This window comes from Petromyzon marinus, chromosome 73 (genome assembly GCF_048934315.1).
Source record: "Petromyzon marinus isolate PM22_M1 ecotype Great Lakes invasive population chromosome 73, UKy_Petmar_22M1.pri1.0, whole genome shotgun sequence".
Classification (NCBI taxonomy): Eukaryota; Metazoa; Chordata; class Hyperoartia; order Petromyzontiformes; family Petromyzontidae; genus Petromyzon; species Petromyzon marinus.
Window position 1 is genome coordinate 4,005,558 of NC_133739.1, and position 23,905 is coordinate 4,029,462.

At 48.5% G+C, this 23,905-nt stretch overlaps 1 protein-coding gene across 1 annotated transcript in view; it reads left to right on the forward strand.

The window, feature by feature from the left end:
• The first annotated feature begins 14,178 nt into the window (after nucleotides 1-14,178).
• Nucleotides 14,179-23,905, forward strand: part of LOC142906996 (uncharacterized) — a 46,345-nt gene continuing 36,618 nt past the window's right edge. Inside the window, exon 1 of the mRNA XM_076055890.1 lies at nucleotides 14,179-14,200. Within this exon, the coding sequence (XP_075912005.1) occupies nucleotides 14,179-14,200 (22 nt within the window). The remainder of the gene's footprint in view (nucleotides 14,201-23,905) is intronic.

Below are 23,905 nucleotides of genomic sequence, written 5' to 3' on the forward strand. Positions count from 1 at the left end.
ACAACACTTAGTAATCTCCACGTCTCTCTCTGTGTCCGTGTTGTCCCAGTTGCCGTGTCCAAGCCCGAGGTCTCCCCACGTGACCCCGTGGTGCACGTGGCAGGAGGCTCCCTGCGTCTGCGCTGCCTCGTGCACCAGGGCTCCCCTCCCATCTTCTACTCGTGGCTCAGGGGGGACGCGAGCTCGGGGGGGAACCTCGCAGCGGCCGGGGTCCACACGGCGACGTGGACCCTGCACGACGCTCGGCACGGCGACAGAGTCGCCTGTGAGGTCTCCAACACCGTGGGAGGGGCAAATACGACGACGGAGAGGAGCGACGTCATGACGGTGACGGCAGCGGCGCCCGGTACGGAGACCGCGACCATTCGAACCTCCGCTTCTCAGCCTTTTTGTGCGGTTTTGAACCTCTCCTCCCGACCCCCTTTTGAGCCTCGCCTCTCGACCAATCGCTTTTCGAGGCGTCTCTGCACCGATGGGAGACCCTTGGGATACTTCCTCACTTCAGGTGATCTGTCCCTTGTCTTGGTCATCACATCCAAATTACTTCCAAACTCCTTCCCGGCAGCCACCCCGACCACGTGAACCTTCGTGGCCTTCGCTCTGTAACATTCGCCACCTTGCCCATCACCCGACCTTGACCTCTGTGACCCCTGTGAGCATTGTAACATCCATGGCCGTGAGGACCAACTTTCCCGAGGACCATCCTCAGTGGGTGCATGCCCCAGCTCGCCCGACACACCCGACACTCGGCCCTTGCGTACTGGATATGAGATTAATTCACACCGGCGCAATGAAAGGTTTGAGGCGTGATTGGTGAATGAACCAACTTCCTCGACCCCAGCGAATTTGAACACACTGAGGCCCCCTCCAAGGTTTATACAATTTGGGCAACATGCCCACTGGTACCTCTCAATTGGAGCCCACTTGTGGTCTGAAAGGAGGAGACCCCTCAGCCGCTCATTTGCCGTTTTTGCGTGAATTAGAATTTTCCCACGTTTCCTCGAAAGCTTCCGAAAGTCTCTGAAGGGCAAGGTGCATGGGCTCCGAAATGTTTCACTTAGCACTGTTCGGCCCGGTTTGCAATTTGACATTAATTGGAGGAATCGTGTTCCCTCCCGTACGTGAAATAAAATGGCGAGTTTCCGGGCCGTTCTATAGGCAGCAAGGACGCTGTGGACATGCAAGCCCAGTCAAGCTGGGACTCGCGGACCTGATGGCTTAAAATGGATGTCCTGTGCAATATTTCCACCATCCCGTCCATCGGGGGTTGATAGGGCAGCGTTCATACTTTTTTTTTATTCCCAACAAATCACACACTTCCCGTAACAATTTAGAAGAAAAAGTTTTACCATGATCGGTCAGGAGATGCTCCGTGGCCCCCTTGTCCAGCACATAACCGTCGAGGAATGCCTCAGTGATAGCCACCCCTGACTGGTTGGGAAGCGACCAGGCCATCGGCTATCGTGAAAAAATATTCGACGCCCACGAGTAAATACTTATTCCCACGGGGAGTGGTTGAAAATGGGCCGAGGACATCAAGCGTGACCAGCTCATTTATACGGGAGACCCGAATGGATAGCAAAGGTGGACAACAAGGTTTAGATTGTGGTTCCCGCCAAGCGCACTGCACGCACCCCTTCAACACGTTAGCGACATCCTCTGCCATACCCTGGCCAGAAGAAGTCGAGTTTGAGTGTGGCCAGCGTCTTGTGCACACCCAGGTGCAGCAGTCGCCCGTGCACTGCCCAAATGATTTTACCCCGCAAGGCAGTGGGCACGACAATGTTGCGATGGCGTAACCCCCAATCCCAGCGCATCAGCGACCTACCTTTGAGGGTAACAGAGACCATCCCCCATCGATCTTCTCCCCCCTTTCGCACCCTTGAGACCGCGTCGCAGTCTCAACAGGGAAGTGTCCTCCACCTGGAGGCATTCCCACTCCGCATGGTCCAGGCCAATAGCGGCGTCATGGGCATCGGGACCGTCAGGCTTTTCGGGGGTATAAACATCCTCCGATGCCACAATGGGAAGGGTTAAAGCCTCGGCAGCCATCCTACAGTGCCCCGAGCCCAAGAAACACGCGCACCCATCGCTCGTTGTCAACCGCGACAGGGCATCCGCGTTCGTGTGTCGGGTACCCTTCCAGTAGGAAACAGTAAAAGAATAGTCCTAGTCCTGCAGGACTTCTAACCAACGTGAAAGCCGACCGGATGGCTGTTAAATTCGCAGTGTGTACTGTAGGGCTGCATGGTCAGAGCGCACCTCAAAGCGCCTGCCGTAAAGGTAGGGGCGATACTGCCGTACAAAAAAAAAAAACTACAGCCAAAGGTTCCCGGCGTGTCACGCAGTATCGCTGCCCGACCCGAGAAAATGCCCCAAAGCTCTTCACGCCATCCACGACTTGAGACAGAACAGCGACAATTCCGGTATTGTTAGCGTCCGTATCAAGGACGAATGGCAAGGCGAAATCGGGGTATTGGAGGGGACGGGCGTTCACCAGGGCACCCCGGAGCACTACAAATGCGGCCTCCTCCTCCTTCCCCCGATGAGACTTCTGACCCTTTGCCATCGGGGAGTGGAGAGGCTTGGCGTTAGTGGCGAACCCCGCGGCAAAGTGGCGGTAATGGGACGCAAATCCTGTAAAACTCAGCACCTCACCTACCGACTTGGGGGTCGGCCATGAAAACACGCACGCAGTCCGGGTCCCTCGCTATGCCCTGACTAACTGACTATGTGGCCGAGGTACTGATCTGACTTTTAAAACAAATGACACTTCTGTGTATATATATTATTGGTTCTTTCGGTAAAGTCACGTAAAAGAGAAACAATGAAATAATAATAAAAAATATATATAAAACAATAAAATTCTCATGACGTTTCGACTGCAACACAAGCAATCATCAGGTGTGAAAACCACAATAATTTTTTTTATTATTTTATTGTTTCACTTCTACGTGACTTTACCGAAAGAACCAATAATGTGAATTCCTGCAGTCACGAAAGCTTTAAATCGACACTTCTGTGGTTTAATTTTGAGGTTCGCCGTATGCACTTTAGGAAAGACTGCGCGTAACCATTCCGGATGTTGCTTGGCTAAAAACAATAACATCATCAAGATATATAAAACACGAATCCGACTGGAGGCTAGCTAGAACCAGTTCCATCAGCTTCTGGAACGTAGCTGGAGCAGACTGAAGACCCATCGGGAGCCGATTAAATTAAAATAAGCCTTGTGGTGTGTGAAAGGCGGTCTTGGGCTTGGAAGACTCATTCAGAGGCAATTGCCAAAATCCCGATAGGATGTCAAGAGTTGAAAAATAATGTGCCCAGGCCAGAGCATCCAGGGAATCATCCATTCGTGGGAGGGTGTGCGTGTCAGCCACATACAATTGATTACGTTTGCGGAAGTCGACGCAGAAGCGCAAACTACTGTCCTGCTTCTTAGCAGGAACGATCCGGGCCCCCCCCATGGACTATTGGACGGCGAGATAATATCGGCGGTCAACATCTCATCAACTGCCAGCCTTACGTGGTCCTTCTTTTTTTGGGGCTCAGCCGTTAGGGAATCCGGCGGATGGGGGCGGCACTGCCCGTATCGATGTGGTGACTCAAAAGGGTAGTGCGGCCGATGTCGAATTTGCCCTTGATAAACATGTCGGAGAATTCCCGCGAAAGCTTCTTCCTCTGAGTCTCGGACAATTCTTGGTTTTGCGGAGCAGAGCGCGTCCATCGGAATGCCGCCGCAGCTCCGTAACCGATGCAGCCCCCACTCCACCAAGGATGTTCCCCTCGCAAAGCGCGGGCGACGCGTTGGCTAGCACTGTACCCGGCTGTATGACCGACGTGTCTCCAACCCTGCATTGAGGACCTGAATGGACGGTCCCTAGTCATTGGACACCAGAGGCTGGGCCCCCACTAGCGTCAACCCACAAACGGCTTCGTTTGAAGGTCCTCGTAGGATTCCCCCCGCAGTCGCATCCTGGTCAAGTGGCTTCCGCAACCCTAAGGGCGCTAGCATTTGCGCCCCGGGAGGAACTGTTACGGTTTTGCTCGTAACTGCTTGTACTGTAGCATAGGCCGTATGCAATCGAGTGGGCGAAGGTAAAAAAAAAGGGCCAACTGGTGGCCCGATGGCAACTCGACACATCCCTGATCTATTAAAATTTCCAGGGGCATCTTCCCCAGGAAAACAGTCCCAAGCAAGCGTGGAACGGCAAGTGACGTGGAAACAGAAACTGGTCCCGTCAATTTGATATCTCCAATGCACACTTCTGCCGTTGCCTGTCCAATGACGCCCAATGAGCCGCCGTTTGCGGCAAAGCACGGAACCCCGGCAAGGGCGCAGGGTACGAGGCTTTCGGGGCAATGTGTTACGAATTAATTCGGGAATGATGGTCGCGGACGCACCGGTTATCGACGAGCATCCTAATTGTTATCCCCTGTATCGTACCGATAACAGCGGACGAACCTGCAGCGGCGGCAACTGCCCTATGGGCCAACTCCGAACACTGACCCGGTCGGATCCACACCAGAAACAGCTTTCTTTTGAGCCTCGTCCATAAACGCTTTTTGGTGTCCTCTGGTCTAACACCGTTTTGAGACGAGGCTCAAAAGAAATATTTATCTGGTGTGGACCAATCAGTTTCAAAGACAATGCATCATATTATCAGAGTGTGTTTTTGTTTGCATTCTGACCACAAGTATCTGTGGTTAATGCAGACATGATTCCTCGTAAAAGGTTTCAGTTCAACATCTCAACACCAAAATTTGGATTTAAAGCTTTCGTGACTGCAGGGATTCATGTTCTTGGTTCTTTCGGTAAAGTCACCACGTAGAAGGGAAACAATAAAATGTTTTATTATTTTATTGTTTCCCTTCTACGTGACTTTACCGAAAGAACCAAGAATATATCTCAACACCTGTTTTGTTGCCAGAAAAAAGGGGAAAACCTATTATCATCACTAGATACTACTCACTCTATTGTATGTAGCGTGTGTAGGTGTATATGCCAACGTGGGGGTAAACATCTTTTTTGAGGAGGTGGGGTCGCCAATTTTTGGAAACCTTTTAGATCAACTATTCACCCCCTAACTTTCTATAACTTTTTGGGCTTATGCAAGCCTCTTATAATTTCGTTGATGGAAAAATGGATAGAAAAACGGCTCGCCGGGCTTTCACAAGAACTCAGTATTTGTGTATGTATATGTTATGTCTTTACTACTAGTAACTAGTATAACTAGCATAACTAGTACTTGTGTATATATGTTATGTTTTTACTACAAGTAACTAGTACATACAGTACCCTGGTATCTACAAACTAAGTTGCCTCTGTGGTAGTAGTTACATTGGAGAAACCAAACGCATTGTCTCTGACCGCATTCGTGAACACAAAGCAGACCTTAAACACGGTAGGACCAACACCTCGGCCGTGGCAGATCATTGTTATAATTCAGTAGGCTCACATGACATTGACTTTTCCAAGACAGAGGTTCTTTGTAAGCCATCTGGCTACCATGAGAGATTCGTTCATGAGGCTATCCACATATACAAGCACAGAGACAATTTCAACCGAGAAGATGGATTCTGGCTTAGCAATCATTGGAAAGATTTGATAAACCATTTCAGGTCTTAATTGATTGTTCACGCTTACAGTGGCTTTCAGACAGCATACATTCATTTTTCGTCTCCCCCCTCCTCATTCAGAACATAGATGGACTAGTCCTTCTCAATAAACTGCCAAATCGCTGCACGTGGCGCTGACGTTTTTTTATAAGTAAATAAATACACCGTTTAAAAATAAATAAATGTATGCAAACCGACACACCTGATGATGACCGTTTGTGTTATGGTCGAAACGTCGTGAGAATTTTTATTGTTTTATATATATTTTATTATTTTATTGTTTCCCTTCAACGTGACTTCACCGAAAGTGCTAAGTATATAATAGTACTTGTGTATGTGAATTTTATGTTTTCACTACCAGTAACTAGTACTTGTGAATGTGATGTTTTTAAGATAAGTTTTTAAATATATTTTTCCCCAAGGGCATCGCTGGGTACTTCCCGCTCGTGCATCATAGATTATCAGAGCATTGATTGCTGTTTACATATTCATCACAAGTACCTCGTGTGGTTAATGCAGTGACACGATTCCTTGCAAAAGATTTATGTTTGATGTTTGAACATCTTAACACCACCCCTCTTTTATTGCCAGGATGAGACCTATTCTTAAACTGTGACTATTATTATTATTGCGTTGTTTGCATTCATAGGAGGTGATGGCTCGCCTCCTCCTCACTACATCTACTGGTCCCCTGTTGTGATCATCCTGATGCTCATCGCGATGGCGTGCCTCATCATTTACCACCACAAAAAAGGTGAGGAGTTATGATCGTACAAACACGAAGATTCCCCCCCCCCCGTGTCGCCTGTAACAGGCGGTAGGGGCAAGTTATGTTCGTAGCGAGTAGCAGCGTAGCGCTAACCGCTACACTACCACTCCAACTACACACACAATATACACAACCACACCTACACACACCACACAACCACACCTACGCTTCGCAGATACTACACACAAACACACTACACACATATACACCACAAACACCATGCACTACACACTTTCACACAATATTGCTCGATAACAAGAACAACAATCGCCATTCGCCACTAAGTGGCAGGGACATCATCATGGCGCTTGTGCCAGGCTATGTGCACGTTGAGGCCACGTGAAGTGTCGAACGCCCGCTGACAGGAGGTCACGGGAGAAACCCAGGTGCCATGTGTTGACTAAATGAGACGAGTGGCTGATGCATCACCTGGGCCCCTACCGTGCCAACTTGACGTGTTTAATCCACCCGTAGCTCCACTCGTTGTTCTGAGCGTCGCTCCTCCGCCCTCCGTTGTGGTTTTAGGGCGACAGCCTCCAACTGCCCAGTAGCGTCCTTCACGAGCCTCCTCCACTACAGAGGCCGATCTTGACACCGCTTGCACCACTCAGCTCTGCATCCTCTTGTACCACGTCACTCCATCTCTTCTCTTGCCCATTCGCTCCCGTTTAGCCCGCTCTATCTGGCCAAACGAAAGCTGTTTAGGCATGCAGTGGCTGGGCATGCGGGCTACATGAGCCAGCCAACGCAGCCTTGCCTGCCGGAGGAGCTCATCGATGGGACTTTGTCCAGATTTTTATAGAATATGCGGGCTTCTACCACTATCTAGCCTGGTTAAACCCAGGATGGATCGTAGGCAGACCAGCTTGCAAAACGTGGACCTCCCCTAATGATGTTCCATTAGGGGGGTTCAAGTTTTGCAAGCGTAGAGAATGGAGGGTATGAATCTGGCCGAGAAGACCTGAAGCGTCGTGTGGAGCGATAGACCAGGTAGCTTCCACACAGCATTATGCAGCCAATTAAAAGATAATGTTGCTCCACTGAATTCAAACCGGAGCTGGTCGTAAGCAAACTGCCCAGGTATGGAAAACTCTCCACTTTCATCACAACCGCACCCTCACCAATAGGGAGTAGATGGAGTGGAGTGTTTGATGGCACAAAATTCCCATGCAGGTGCCCAATTTTGATGGGGCTAACAGCAGCGCCTCCAACTGCTCCTCTGACTGAGCAACAATCATCAGATCATCAGTATACATAACATGGTTTACCAAAACGGAAGAATCCCTTGAACGCACCCAGGCATAAATGAGCCTCCCATTACACCTCTACCAGATGGAGATTCCTCCAGTACAGCCATGGAAGGCTTCTCGAACTATATGGTCGACAAAGATGTTAAATAATGTTGGAGCCAGAGGACACCCCTGTCGCACAGCAAGTTTAACTGGGAATGGCTCCGACTCACGGCCATTGTGTTTTAAACAAGGCCTGCCCGCCATTATAGAGGTCCTTAATGATCGTGAGCAGAGAGTCAGGGACTCCAAAAGCATGAAGAAAATCCCACAGGCCTACTGATGGTTTCATAGGCCTTGACCAGGTCAATAAAGCAGAGATGTAGGTCCTATTGGCATTTCCCACACCTCTGCTGTAGCAGACGGACAGATAATATGGCATATGTACAAGGCCTTGCCTGACACCACATTGAGGCTTTGCAAGCCTCTCCTCAGCGTGCCTAGGAAGGCGATGTTGAATTATCTATGCCAGGACCTTTCCCGGCACACTGAGGAGTGAGATGCCCTTACAGTCTGTTGCTGCCTCCCTTCTTAAAGAGGGGGACCCCCAGGGCATCCATCCACTTCCTGTGGAACCATCCATGTCATTTAGGGCAGTCTGTGCACAAACACCACTCTCTCTCAGCATTTCGCTTGGGAGATAATTTCTGCCCGGTGCTTTTCCTGGTTTCAAACATACACTGCATAATACATACACTACACACAATACACACACTACACACATAAAACACACACACTACACACACTTCACACACACACTACACACACGACACACACACACTACACACACGACACACAGACTACACACACACTACAAACACACTACACACACACTACACTACACACACAATACACACACTACACACAGACTACACACACTACACTACACACTACACACACTGCACTACACACACTAAACACACACGACACACACACACTACACACACACTACACACAGACTACACACACACTACACTACACACTACACACACACTACACACACACACTGCGCACACACTACACACACTACGCACACACTACACACACACTACACACACACTACACACACTACACTACACACACTACACACACACACGACACACACCCACAACACACACACTACACACACACTAAACAAACACACTACACACACACACTACACACACACTATGCACACACTACACACACACTACACTACACACACCATACACACACACTACACACACTACACACACACTACACACACTACACACACACTACACACACTACACACACACTACACACAGACTACGCACACACTACACACACACTACACACACACACTACACACACACTACACACACACTACACACACACTACGCACACACTACACACACTATACACACACTACACTACACACACTACCCAACACACGAACTCCCGTGGTCACTGGTCAGCGAGGGAGGGGACGTGACGTGCCAAACTTTCCACGATGTTTTTCCACGATAACCCACGGCCGTGCGATCTCATTTTGATTTTTATAATCCAGGTGCAAGGCCCCCTCCTACTGAGCTGTGTGGTTCTTGTTAAGACGAGGACCCTGGCAATAGAGACCCAGACTCATAGAGACCCATAGGGTCCCAGACTCATAGAGACCAACGGAGACCCAGACTCATAGAGACCCACAGACCCAGACTCATAGAGACCCACAGAGACCCAGACACATGGAGACTCATAGAGGCCCAGAATCATAGAGGCGCACAACGAGCCAGGCTCATAGAAACCCACGGAGATCCATACTCATAGAGACCCACAGAGACCCATACTCATCAAAACCCATACTAAAAGTAAACTCATTTATTTCCTTCGTACCACGTGAGGTAGTTAACATATCCTAGCCATCGTGATGGTTATGGTCCGGGATCGAACCCACGAACCTTCTGTATCCCAGGCGATGTAGTTAACATCTCCTAGCCATAATATTTGTTAGGGTCCGGGATCGAACCCACGAACCTCCTGCATACCAAGCGATGTAGTTAACATCTCCTAGCCATCGTGATCGCTATGGTCCAGGATCGAACTCACAACCTCTTGTATCCCAGGCGAGGTAGTTAACATCTCCTAGCCATAGTGTTTGTTATGGTCCGGGATCGAACCCACGAACCTCCTGCATACCAGGCGATGTAGTTAACATCTCCTAACCATAGTGTTTGTTAGGGTCCGGGATCGAACCCACGAACCTCCTGTATCCCAGGCGAGGTAGTTAACATCTCCTAGCCACAGTGTTTGTTAGGGTCCGGGATCGAACCCACGAACCTCCTGTATCCCAGGCGATGCAGTTAACATCTCGGCCGTCAGTAACTCCACGAGCTCATTTGAGTTGCTTGACGCTGGACATCGCCGCCTTCATTCTGCGCCTCTCCGTCGATCACCGTGCCACGTTGTTCCCCGAAGGACGACTGCATTTTATGAATCTCCCTTATTGTGATAAACAACATCAACGACAACGACGATGATGATGTTGTTGTTGTCGTCGTCATCGATTGCAATTTGTATTCGTCCTGCAGCTCGGAGGATATCGTCACCGCCATGCCCGCCGCGACCACAGCAGCCGCTCGCCTCCTGCAAGACACCACAAGCGGTAAAGAGTGCGGGGGCTGAGATCAGCTCAAGGATTCCGTTGGGACGCAGGAGGCTGCCGTAGCCTCTGGCGTGGGCCAATCAGTTTCCAGGACAATGCCACTACATTATTATTATTATTATTTTATTTATCACCATGATTAGAACGATTGTGATTGAAGGATGTTTAGGGTTGCATTGTCCTTGTACTGTTCATGTTTAGGTGATGTGCTCTGCCCTAACACCGGTGGCAGCGGAGACGAGGCCACGCAGGAGGCTGCCGTAGCCCCTGCTGTGGGCCAATCAGTTTCCAGGGCAATGCCCCTACATTATTATCAACACATTCCTGCGGAGGGAGCTGGTAGGAACGTCGGGTTGCTCGGTCAATGGCCAGGGTCAACAACGGCGGCACCACGTGGTGTGTTCCACAAATATTCCGGACTGTGAGGGCGGGCAAAAGCCGGCGTGAGTAGGTTAAACGTTGAGTTTTATAAGGGCACCACGGGGTGACCAGCCCCTTCCCACCCAGCCCCACCCCTCCCACCCCCAACCCCTCCACCCACCAACCCTCCCACCCCCCACCCAGCCCCTCCCTCCCTTCTCCACCCAGCCCCACCCCTCCCACGTGGACAGACATCCACAGACATACACAACAATTAATCCCCGGCCTCCTGTGAATTAATCCCGGTTGGGCTTCCAGTCCACTACGTTTCCTACCAGTATTATTTTATTTATCACCATGATTAGAATGATTGTAAGTGAAGGATGTTTAGGGTTGCATTGTCCTTGTACTGTTCATGTTTAGGTGATGTGCTCTGCCCTAACACCGGTGGCAGCAGAGACGAGGCCACGCAGGAGGCTGCCGTAGCCCCTGCTGTGGGCCAATTAGTTTCAAAAACAGTGCCCGCGCTTATTATAATCAATTTTTTTCTTAGGATTGCACCCGCGCTGTCCGTCGTTTCAGGTGCGGCACCACCCCTCGGAGGTTGGAGGAGGAGGGTGGTGCCCTACGCAGCACTGTACAATGCATAGCCTATTAATATTATTACAGTCATAAGGATCATTATAATCAAAGGATATTGGGATTTGAATTGTACCGGTACTGTTCACATTTTAAGGCGTTGTTATCTGCGCTCAAACTGGTCGGTCTGGGCCTCTCATTTCCAAGGCCGATTGCGAACATCACCATGATCATATTCTTAGTTTTTTCGGTAAAGTCACGTTGAAGAGAAACAACAAAATAACAAAATATATATAAAACAATAAAAAATTCTCACGACGTTTCGACCATAACTTTACCGAAAAAACTAAGAATATGAATTACTGCAGTCACGAAAGCTTTAAATAAAAAAAAAAAATCACCATGATCATCGCCGTCACAATCGCCGAAGCGCGTTCAGCTTTGCATCTCGCCGTCCGTCGTTTCAGGCGCGGGACCACTCGGACGGGGAGGCGGTGACCTACGCGTCGCTCGACGACCGGGCCCTCAACCCCTCCCGCGCAGCTCAATCCTCCCGCGGTCACCTCGGCCCGGGCTCCCGCGACCCCTCCCACGTGATCTACGCCTCCCTGCGGGACGACGGCAGCGGCGGCGGTGACGTCGGCGGTGACGTCGGCGGCGGTGACGGCGGCGGCGGTGACGTCGCTTACGCGGCGCTCGACCATTGGGCGCTGAACCGCCGGGGCCAGGGCCCGACCCCTCAGCCGGGACGCGGCGGAGGCGGCCGCGGCGCCCTCGGCGGCGACTCTGAGCGCGTCGAGTACGCCCACGTGGTGGTCGTCGGGGCCACGGACCGCAGAGGGCGCGGAGGTCGCAACGGTCACGAAGGTCAAGTTTAGCGTGGGTGGCTGGGGCGGGGGAGCGGGGGGGTGAGGGGGGTGGGGGGGGTAAGGTCACGGAGGTCGTGGAGGTCACAGAGGTCATTGGCAAGGTCACGGAAGCCACGGCCATGAATGTTGCAATGGTCGCAATGGTCACAAAGGTCAAGTTTAGGGTGACTGTGTGGGGGGGGGGGGGAGGGCAAGGTCACGGAAGCCACGGCCATGGATGTTGCCGTGGTCACAAGGGTCACAGAGGTCAAGGTCGGGTGATGGGCAAGGTGGTGAATGTTACAGAGCGAAGGCCGCGAAGGTCGACGTGGTCGGGGTGGCTGCCGGGAGGGAGTTTGGAAGTGGTTTGGATGTGATGACCAAGAGAACGGACAGATCACCTGAAGTGAGGAAGTAGCCCAAGGGTCTCCCATCGGTGCAGAGACGCCTCGAAAAGCGATTGGCCGGGAGGCGAGGCTCAAAAGGGGGTCGGGAGGAGAGGTTCAAGACCGCCACTGGCAAAGGAGGTCCCACGCAACGATCTGGATGTATAAATACACGTGGACGAGTTGTGTTAGCGGGCGCTTTCAGAATAGCCGCGTCTATGCGGGCAGAAATGACGTAGGCTTGGTTTGCTGTGTTGTGTTGATACGTTGATTTCGTAGTCGTGGTGGTTATGATGACGCCTGTGTATATATAAAATGCGTGAGGTTTCTTGGTAATTCATTTGGTCAAACAAAATAAAAATACAAACTGAGTGATGTTATTTTATTGTGCGTTCATGATTTTAATAATGTTATATTTACGACATCACCACCACCACCACCCCTCCACCATCACCACCCCCACCATCAAAGATCCCCCATAGCCTTAACAGACTGTAGGGGGCAAGTGCTGTTAGCGAGCACCTATGAAGGCCGGAACGGTAGTCAAGGGGGTTGGTGGCCAGGACCACGCCCGACCGCCTTTGTCTCCCCATTGGCGATGTTTACACACCGCTCCAGGTACTCATTTGAGGCTGAGTCGACAGACGGGAGGCCCAGGAGCAGGTTCAGATAATCGTCACTGGGTGTTGGCCGTGAGCGGGAATCAAACCTGGGTGGCCAGGTTCATAGGGCAGCGCACTAACCACTACTAGACTACCCCTACCATCACCACCCCCATCACCCACACAACCCCCAACATCACCACCCCCATCCCCCACACAACCCCTAACATCACCACCCCCATCACCCACACTACCCCCACCATCACCACCGCCATCACCCACACAACCCCCAACATCACCACCCCCATCACCCACACAACCCCCAACATCACCACCCCCATCACCCACACTACCCCCACCATCACCACCCCCATCACCCACACAACCCCCAACATCACCACCCCCATCACCCACACAACCCCCACCATCAACAACCGCCATTTGCCACTAAGTGGCGGTGACGTCCCCACGACGCTTGTGCCAGGCCATGTGCACCTTGAGGCCACGTGAAGTTTCGAACGCCCGCGGGCAGGCAGTCACGGGGCAGACCCAGGTGCCACGGGTCGACTGACTGAGATGACTGGCTGGTGCACCACCTGTGCCCCCTACTGTGGCAACCTGCTGTGCTTTAGCTATCCGGCGCTCCGCTCGTTGTTGTGAGCATCGCTCCTCCGCCCTCCGTTGTAGTTGGAGGGCGACTGCCTCCAACTGCCCAATAGGGTCCTTCACGAGCCTCCTCCACAGAGGCCGATTTTGATACCGCTGGTGCTAGTCATGGGCAAGTCCACTCAGCTCCACGTCCTCCTGTACCACATCACTCCATCTTTTTTCTAGCCCATGCCACGCCCGTTTAGCCCCCTCGATCCGGCCGAACAAAAGCTGTTTCGGCATGCGGTGGCTGGGCATGCGGGATAAATGACCCAGCCAACGCAGCCTTGCCTGCCGGAGGAGCTCACCGATGGGACCTTGCACAGATTTTTCAAGGATTTGTGAGCTCCTCACACAATCCAGCCTGGTTAAACCCAGGATGGATCGTAGGCAGGCCAGCCTAAATGTTTCCATTTAGGCTGGCCTAAATGGAAACAGATGACTAGTAGATGGTCATGAGGGCAGATCAGCTTCACGGTAGGTCCTGGTGTCAAGGACATGGGCTCGCATCCGCTGATCCGTCACTATGTAGTCCAGCAGATGTTCTTGCTTGGACCCGACATGCATCCATGATGTTGTGTGGATGCGCCGATGCGTGTTGGTAATTACAAGCCCATGGGCTGCACACAAATCTAGCAGCCTCCTACCGTTGTTATTGAGCTGATCTGGCCCATGCCCTCCAATCACTCCAGACCAGGTGCCAGCATCATAACCAACTCGGGCATTGAAGTCATCCAACATGATGACTCTATCCCGAGGTGCCACTTTAGCCAGCACCTGTGACAGGAGATCATAGAAGGCATCTGACTCATCGGCTTTACCTGCATCCCTCCACGGATGTTCGTCTTCGGTGGGGGCATAAGTAACCACGACCACCACTCCTCGCCTCCGATTGATGGGAAGGCGAGCCCAAAGTAGCCTGGGGCTCACAGCTTCCCACACCTCACTGCCACGCTCCCACACACTCTTCATTCTTTTGTTCAAAAGAAGAGCCACACCCTGTTGTTTGGCAGTCTGCTGCCCCGAGTAGAGAACTGTCCACCCCTCATGGTGGCAGGAGCCAGAACCGGTCCTCCTGAATGCCACAGAGATCCAGGCGGTACCGGTACAGCTCCCGACATAGGAGTGGCAGCCTCTCCTCCGCAGTGAGCGTTCGAACATTCCACGTGGCCATCCGTAGTGGCTTTTCGTTGTTTCTGGAGGAGCCCCGAGGGTAGAGATTCAATCTCCTGGCTCCGCCAATTGGGGTTTGGCCAGGAGACGTCATAGACGCCTGTCCCCCCGGGGCCTCCGGCTCAAGCTTATTAGTTACATATTTCATTTTAACTCGTGGTTTAGTGGTAATAAATTGAAGGTCGAGGGGTTACCAGCCCCTCGCACCCGTCAGAGCCCCCGTTTATCTACTGTGGTGGACACAGACGCCATGAGGGGAGGGGCCAATCGGAATTGGCCCTCCCCCCACAGCACTGTCCACGACAGAGTTGCCCGTCCGGCACCGCGAGGAGGTAGGGGGTTGTTTTGCCCGACAAATACATACACACATACACACACAAACACACTCATATACTCATACACACACATACACACACATACAAACACACGTACACACTCTCAAATGCAGACACACATACTCACACACACACACACGCATACACACACTCTCAAATACATACACACATACACACACAGACACTCATATACTCACACACACACATACACACACATACACACACATACACACTCTCAAATACATACACACACACGCACACGCACACTTACATATAGTCTCATATACTCACACACATATGAAGTGAGCGACTTCCTACACACGTCAAAGTAGAAGGCTTCGTATTTATTAAGAGTAAACAGGGCGATACACTTCGTCACGTGGCTACACCTCTCCCTGCCTGCAGCTACGCTGGAACGTCGACGAGCGTAGCGGCGGCGGCGACGGAGCTGCTCTTGCAGAAGGACAGCCACGTGGTCGAAGACGAAGCGATGACGATGGCAGTGACGCAACTAGGACCCAGACCCCACGCTCACAGCTCCTTACATCTGCCTGGCGCGATGCCAAGCTCCACCTCTGGCCACGCCCTCTTTCTCGACTGACCCCGCCCTTGACCTTTACCCCAGATACGCCCCTTTCATACTGAGGCATTGCGCAATGCAGCTATAACCGTAATTACCCCTACAGGCGAGCAGGTGTCACCCTGTCATTACATTAGTATGGGTCTCTATGGGTATCTGTTGATCTATATGGGTCTCTATGGGTCTCTATGGGGATCTGTTGATTTATATGGGTCTCTATGGGTCTCTATGGGTATCTGTTGATTTATATGGGTCTCTATGGGTCTCTATGGGTATCTGTTGATCTATATGGGTCTCTATGAGTATGGGTCTCTATGGGTATCTGTTGATCTATATGGGTCTCTATGAGTATGGGTCTCTATGAGTATGGGTCTCTATGGGTATCTGTTGATCTATATGGGTCTCTATGAGTATGGGTATCTGTTGATCTACATGCATCTCTATGGGTCTCTATGGGTATCTGTTGATCTATATGGGTCTCTATGAGTATGGGTCTCTATGGGTCTCTATGGGTATCTGTTGATCTATATTGGTCTCTATGAGTACGGGTCTCTATGGGTTTCTGTTGATCTATATGTGTCTATATGAGAATGGGTCTCTATGGGTCTCTATGGCTATCTGTTGATCTATATGGGTCTCTATGAGTATGGGTCTCTATGGGTCTCTATGGGTTTCTGTTGATCTATATGGGTCTCTATGAGTATGGGTCTCTATGGGTCTCTATGGGTATCTGTTGATCTATATGGGTCTCTATGAGTATGGGTCTCTATGGGTCTCTTTGGGCATCTGTTGATATATATGGGTTTCTATGAGTATGGGTCTCTATGGGTCTCTATGAGTATTTGTTGATCTATATGGGTCTCTATGAGTATCTGTTGATCTATATGGGTCTCTATGAGTATGGGTCTCTATGGGTCTCTATGGGTGTCTGTTGATCTATATGTGTCTCTATGAGTATGGGTCTCTATGAGTATGGGTCTCTGTGGGTATCTGTTGATCTATATGGGTCTCTATGAGTATGGGTATCTATTGGTCTCTATAGGTCTATAAGGGTATGGGTTTATATTGTGTAAAATGTATGTCAATTGTTTTATATCGTTGTGTAGTGAATAGTGTGGGCTACAGTGGAGTGTTTTGAGCAGTGTATAGTGTATAGAAGTGCAGTGAATAGTGGTACAGTGAATAGTGTAGTGTATAGTGTAATGTATAATAGTGTAGTGAAAAGTGTAGTGTATAATGTAGTGTATGGTACAGTATATAGTAGTGTAGTGTATAATGAAGTATATAGTTGTGCAGTGTATAGTGTATTTCCTATTGTAGTGTAGTATATATCAGTATAGTATAAAGTAGTGTATAGTTTTGTAGTGAATCGTAGAATTCATTGTAGTGTATAGTGTCGTGTATAGTTTATTGTGTAGTGTAGTGTATAGTGTAGTGTATTGTGTAGTGTGGAGTGTAGTGTATAGTGTAGTAGCGTATAGTGTAGTGTAGTGTATAATGTAGTGTATAGTGTAGTAGTGTATAGTGTAGTAGTGTATAGTGTAGTATATAGTCTTTGTGCGGGCTATTCTGTATCCGCGTGAAGCTACAGGGTGCTGTTTCATTTTGAGTCTAAAGGTATCTCTGTGAGTCTATGAGTCAATGATGCTATGGATTGCTGTGTCCATCTGTGTGTCTATGTGTGCGTCTATGGATCCCTGTGTGAGTCTATGGGTCTCAGTGTGAGTCTCTGTGTAAGTCTCTGTGTGAGTCGATGGGTCTCTTTGTGAGTCTCTTTGTGAGTCTCTGTGTGAGTCAATGGGTCTCTGTGTGAGTCTTTTAGTTGCTGTGTGAAGAATCTGTGGGTCTCTGTATGAGTGTCTGGGTCTATGTGCGAGTTTATGGGTCTCTGTGTGAGTCTACGGAACTCTGTGTGCATCTGTGCCTCTCTTTGTAAGTCTATAGAGCCCTGCATGAGTAAATTGTTTTTTGTGTGAGTCTATAGGTTTTTTTTGTAATTTCATGGGTCTATGTGTGAGTCTATGGATCTTTGTGTAAGTCTATTTGTGAATATGTGTGTCTATTGGTCTGTGTGTGAGTCTATGGTTATCTCTGTGAGTCTATGGCTTTCTACGTGTTTTTATGGGTCTCTGCATGTGACTTTGGTTCTGTCTGTTAGTTCATGTGACTCTATTTGAGTCTAGGGGTCTCTGTATTTATTATCGGGTCTCTGTGTAAGTCTATGGGTCTTCATGCGAGATTGGGGCTCCGCAAGCCTCTCCTCAGCGTGCCTGGCAAGCTGGTGTTGAATAATCCTTGCCAGGACCTTTCCCTGTAGGTTTTACAGTCTGTGCGGTCTCCCTTCTTAAAGAGGGGGACCACCAGGGCATCCTTCCAGTCCTGTGGAACCCGTCCAGTGGTCCAGACTGCTGATATGTTGTCATGTAGGGCAGTCTGTGCACAAGCGCCACCCTCACTCAGCATTTCGCTTGGAATATCATCTCTGCCCGGTGCCTTTCCTGGTCTCAGACTCTGGATAGCCTTCGGTACTTCCTAAAAACACAAACACACACACACACACGCATACATACACATGCACTCATATACTCACACACATACATGCATACACACATACACACACACTCATATACTTACACACACAGATACACACACATACAAACACACGTACACACACTCTCAAATACATACACACATAATCACACACACACACAAGCATACACACACTCTCAAATACATACACACACTCATATACTCAGACACATACACATGGTCTTGGTAAACCGTCGCTTCACAACATCGTCCAGTAGGTGGGGTGTGCTTTGTCGACTTATTCAAAAACGTTGCAAGTCCCTCAACTATATAAAAAAAACGCTTTACACTCAGGCATACATTTTGCTGAATGCAAGAGCACCAGGTTTAATTTGTGTGCATAACAATGGGTAAACGTGGCTTCAGGAATAATTTCTATAATCTTGGCCTGCACCCCATTAAGATCTGATGCCAACACAGAGGCTCCGTCATAAGTCTGACCTACAAGCTTTTCAACTCAATTGTATTTCCCCAACGCTCCCAAAATACAATCAGCAATCGCCGGTGATTTTCTGTCATCACTGACTTAATCAAATCCCAAGAACGCCTCCCTCACCTCACAAGTTACCTCACTTTTAGCCACATAACGCAACGTTACAGAGACCTGGGATTTGTTTGTGACATTAGTTGCCTCGTCTACGTCGACTGCAACAAATGGGGCTGCATTAATCCCCTCTTTGATATCATTTCTAATTACATCACCGACTGCTTCGATTAAATCGTTTTGTATTCTGTTTGATAAGCCAGAAAACACAGTGGATGTCTCCAAATGTCTAGCTAACTATTCATCTTTCTCAGCAAAATAATGTGTTATAGCTCCACAAATTTGCCACGATTAGAAGAGCTTGCACTCTCATCGTTACCACGAATTGCTAAGTCCTGTTTGGCTAGGAAGCAGGTCGCATTAATAAGCTCTTTTAAAACCTCACGGTTTTTCTTTACCTTAGCATTGTGGATGCTGATATGTAATCTCCGCTGTTCATTCAAAGCCGGATCTATCCTTGAAGCTCCAAAAGTTTTTAGAGCAATTTGGCTTTGACTGTGAGTTGTCGATTTTTCATGGTTGTTAAGGCTCATTAGTAGATTTTTCAAGTCACAAAATCCCGCGTTAGTCCAAACGTTGTCGGCAGTGGAGAACAGAAGACAGGGAAAGCAGTACAGGCGATTTACTTCGTAGCACAGCCACACAGCCAGTCTTTTCGTTGGTACCACTCTATTTGAAGCGACCATGCTATTTTATGTTCCTTCGTTTGAAGTAGGTCCTTAAGCTCAGGCATTGGTCTTCCATTGTTTATCACTCCCTGTTTTGATTGAAAGTCCAATTTTGAGAAATGTTTCAGGTCAGATATAACGTTTTCCTTTTTTGCAGCAGCTGGAAATGTTTTGCCAGAGCTGGCTAACGTGGAGGGGGAGCGAGCGTCAATTACGTGGGCTCAAGACACGCCCCAGTCAGTGAGGCAGATGTGATAGCTGCCTCACTGAGGGGGGCGTGTCTTCACTGATGGAGGCGTGTCTCACACGCCCGCCTCAGTGAAGCAGATGTGATAGCTGTCTCACTGAAGGGGGCGTGTCCTCACTGAGGGGGCGTGTCTTCACTGATGGAGGCGTGTCTGACACGCCCCCCTCAGTGAAGCAGATGTGATAGCTGCCTCTCCTGGTGCCTTTTCATTGCAGTTTCATGACGAGACCAGCGAGCCTAAAAATCTTCATACACATACGTGAAATAAGTTACCTGGACTATTGAAGGAGAGGACATGTAATGAAGGGGTCTACAAACATTACATTGGTGACATACAGAGATATAGTAACAGGCACACGCTTATTGCCCACGCTCCATCCAGTTTCTGAGGGGTTGCACAATCAGAGGGGAGGCTGAGCACGTCCCTGCCTCACCTCTAGTCTCTCCCTGAATTTGCAGCGAAGATCCGCAAATTTGGAGATTTTGACTAGAAAAAATGATTGGAACAATATAGAAATTATATTTATAACACAGATCAGTGGAAAAATCTTAATATTAATTTTATTTTGATTTAAAGCTTTCGTGACTGCACGGATTTATCGTTTTGGTTCTTTCGGTAAAGTCACGTAGAAGGGAAATAATAATAAAGTAATACAAATAAAACGTAATAAAATCAAATTATCACGACGTTTCGGCCACAACACAAGCAGCCGTCCTCAGGTGAAGAAACAGAACTGTCAGGAAGACAGCGTTCCAATAAACACTGCTAAGCTTGGCAGCGTCTTTTAAGCTGGGTGGAAGGAGCAGAGCGCCTTGACAAAGGAGTTTACATATCAACAGAGGAGTTTAGCATTGAAGTAGCTAAGCTAATGTGATAGATTAGCAGGATGTTAAAGTCAGAAATTAGCATGTAACTGGTCACGGAAGTGGCTATATTAAAGTCAGAGTTTACATATCAACAGATGCATTTAGTATATTAACGCTGAAGAACTGCAAATATCCACCTATCAAACAATAAACCGATGTGAAATAACTAAATATAAACTACATCAATATAATCAATGCACCCAATATATAGTACAATAAGTTGAGCTATTAACATTACGTAACTGGGTATACACTACACTATAACATGAATACCATATAGTAATCTGATAGAAAAACTAAACATATAAACTACATCAATATTATCAATAAACTCAATATACTATCCAATCAGCTGAGCTACTAGCAATAAGTAACTCTACATTACAATTATGTGCATCTGTGTGTCTATGTGTGCTTCTATGAATCCCTGCGTGAGTCGATGAGACTCTGTACGAGACATTTTGTCTCTCTGTGAGGTTAATGGGTCTTTTGTGACTCTATGGGTCTCTGTTTGAGTCTTTTATTTTCTTTGTGAGTCTATGGGTTTCTGTGTAATTCTATTGGTCTCTGCATGAGACTATGGTCTCATTGTTAGTCTAAGTGACTCTGTGTGAGTCTATGGTCTATTTATTAGGCTAAGGGGTCTCTGATTGATTCTAAGGTTCTAAGTGTGGTAAATCGATGGGTTTCTGTGTGAGTCTTTGGTTCTTCGTGTGCATCAATGTGTGTCTGTGTGAGTCTATGGGTCTTTGTTTAGGTCTATGAAATTCTGTGTGAAATTATCAGTGTCTGTGTGAGTCTATTAGTCGCTGTTTTAAAAATCTGTGGGTTTTTGTGTGAGTCTTTGGGTCTCTACTTGAGTCTTTGTGGCTCTTTGTGAGTTTTTAATCTGTAAAGGCTATACGTGAGATTTTTGTCTTTGCTTGAGTTTATGGGTTTTTATGTAAGGTTATGGATCTATTTGTGAGTCTATGGTTCTATGTGTAAGTCTTTGGCTCTCTCTGTGAGTCAATGGGTCTCTGTGTTTTCATTCTGTAGATTTCGATGCCACTGGATATTCATGTTCTGTAGACGTAGATGCCACTGGTTCTTCACGTTCTTTAGCTGCACATGCCACAGGTTCTTTACGTTCTGTAGAAGTAGATGCCAATGGTTCTTCATGTTCTGAAGACGTAGATGCCACTGGTTCTTCACGTTATGCAGATGTAGATACCACTGGTTCTTCACGTTCTGCAGAGGTAGACGCCACGGGTTTTTCACGTTTTTCAGATGTAGATGCCACAAGTTCTTCATGTTCCGCAGATGTAGATGTCACTGGTTCTTCATGTTTTCTTCAGATGTAGATGCCACTGGTTCTGCATGTTCTGCAGATGTAGATGCCACTGGTTCTTCATGTTCTGCAGATGTAGATGCCACTGGCTCTACATGCTTTGCAGCTGTATATGCCACTGGTTCTTCATGTTCTGCAGCTGTATATGCCACTGGTTCTTCATGTTCTATAGATGTCACTAGTTCTGCATGTTCTGCAGATGTAGATGCCACTGGTTCTTCACGTTCTGTAGACGTAGATGCCACTGGTTCTTCACGTTCTCCAGATGTAGATGCCACTGGTTCTTCACATTCTGCAGACGTAGATGCCACTGGTTCTTCACGTTCTGCAGACGTAGATGCCACTGGTTCTTCACGTTCTCCAGATGTAGATGCCACTGGTTCTTCACGTTCTACAGATGTAGATGCCACTGGTCCTTCTCTATGATTATGGGTCTCAATGGGTATCTATGGGTCTCTGGGTTTCTTTGGGAATTTCTGTATCTCTGTGGATCTCTATTGGTTCTATATGATTCTCTAGGATTATGGGTCTGTTGCTGACTATGATTATGCGTCTATGTTCGATATCTGTGAGTCTCTGTGGTTTCTATCTTAGTCTAAGGGTCTCTGTGGGTCTGTATTGGTCTCTATGCATATGAATATCTCTGGGTCTGTATGGGTTTTCAGGATTCTGGGTCTCTGTGGGTCTTCGTGCTTTGGGGTCTCTATGGGTATCTTTGTGTCTCTATCCGTATGGATCTCCGTGGATCTCTATGAGTACGGGTCTCTTTGGGTATCTTTGAGTCTCTGTGGGTATCTGTGGGTTTCTGTCAGTATGGGTATATGTGTGCTCTGTGGGTCTCTAAGATTATGGGTCTCTGTGGGTCTCTATGAATACGGGTATCTTATGGTATCTTTGGGTCTATGTGGGTACCTGTGGGTCTCTGTCAGTATGGGTATCTGTGTGCGCTGTTGGTCTCTGTGGGTCTCTATGAGTATGGGTCTCTGTGGGTCTGTATGAGCATGGGTCTCTGTGGGTCTGTATGAGCGTGGGTCTCTGTGGATCTCAGTTAAAGTCTATGAGTATGGGTCTCTGTGGGTCTCTATGAGCATTGGTCTATTTGAGTGACTATGGCTCTCATGAGAATTGGTCTTTCTGGATCAGCATGGGTCTCTATGAGTGTGGGTCTCTGTGGATCACTATGAGTATGTGTCTTTGTTGGTCTGTTTGGGTCCTTATGAGTATGGGTCTCTATGGGTCTCTATGGGTCTTCATGATTAAATGTTTCTGTGGATCTCTGTGGGTCTCTTTTAACATGGATTTCTGCTTCTACTAGTATGGGTTTCTGTGTGTCTCTATTAGAATGGGTTTCTGTGGGTCTCTATTAGTATGGATTTCTGTGGGTCTCTATTAGCATGGATTTCTATGGGTATCTATTAGTGTAGAGTTCTGTCGGTCTCTATTAGTATGGATTTCTGTGGGTCTCTATTAGTATGGATTTCTTTGGGTCTCTATTAGTATGGATCGCTGTGGGTGTCTAATAGTATGGGTTTTGTGTGGGTGTGAGCTGGTAATGGGAGTGAGTGGGTGATGGGAGTGAGCGAGTGATGGGAGTGAGTGGGTGTATCTTGGTATTCATCTTCTTAATCATAATATACCTCCTCAATCTAATGCCTCCTCCTCCTTTCATCCACTCCGCTCTTACAGAATAAGACTCAACAGCCAATCGGACATCAATCAAACTCAACCCAATGAGTGGATATAGCCACAGCCAATCAACATCAATCAAACTTTGACCCACTCGGTGTCTATCAGAGCCACAGCCAATCAGACATCAATCAAACTCTGCCAACTGAGTGAATGATAGCAA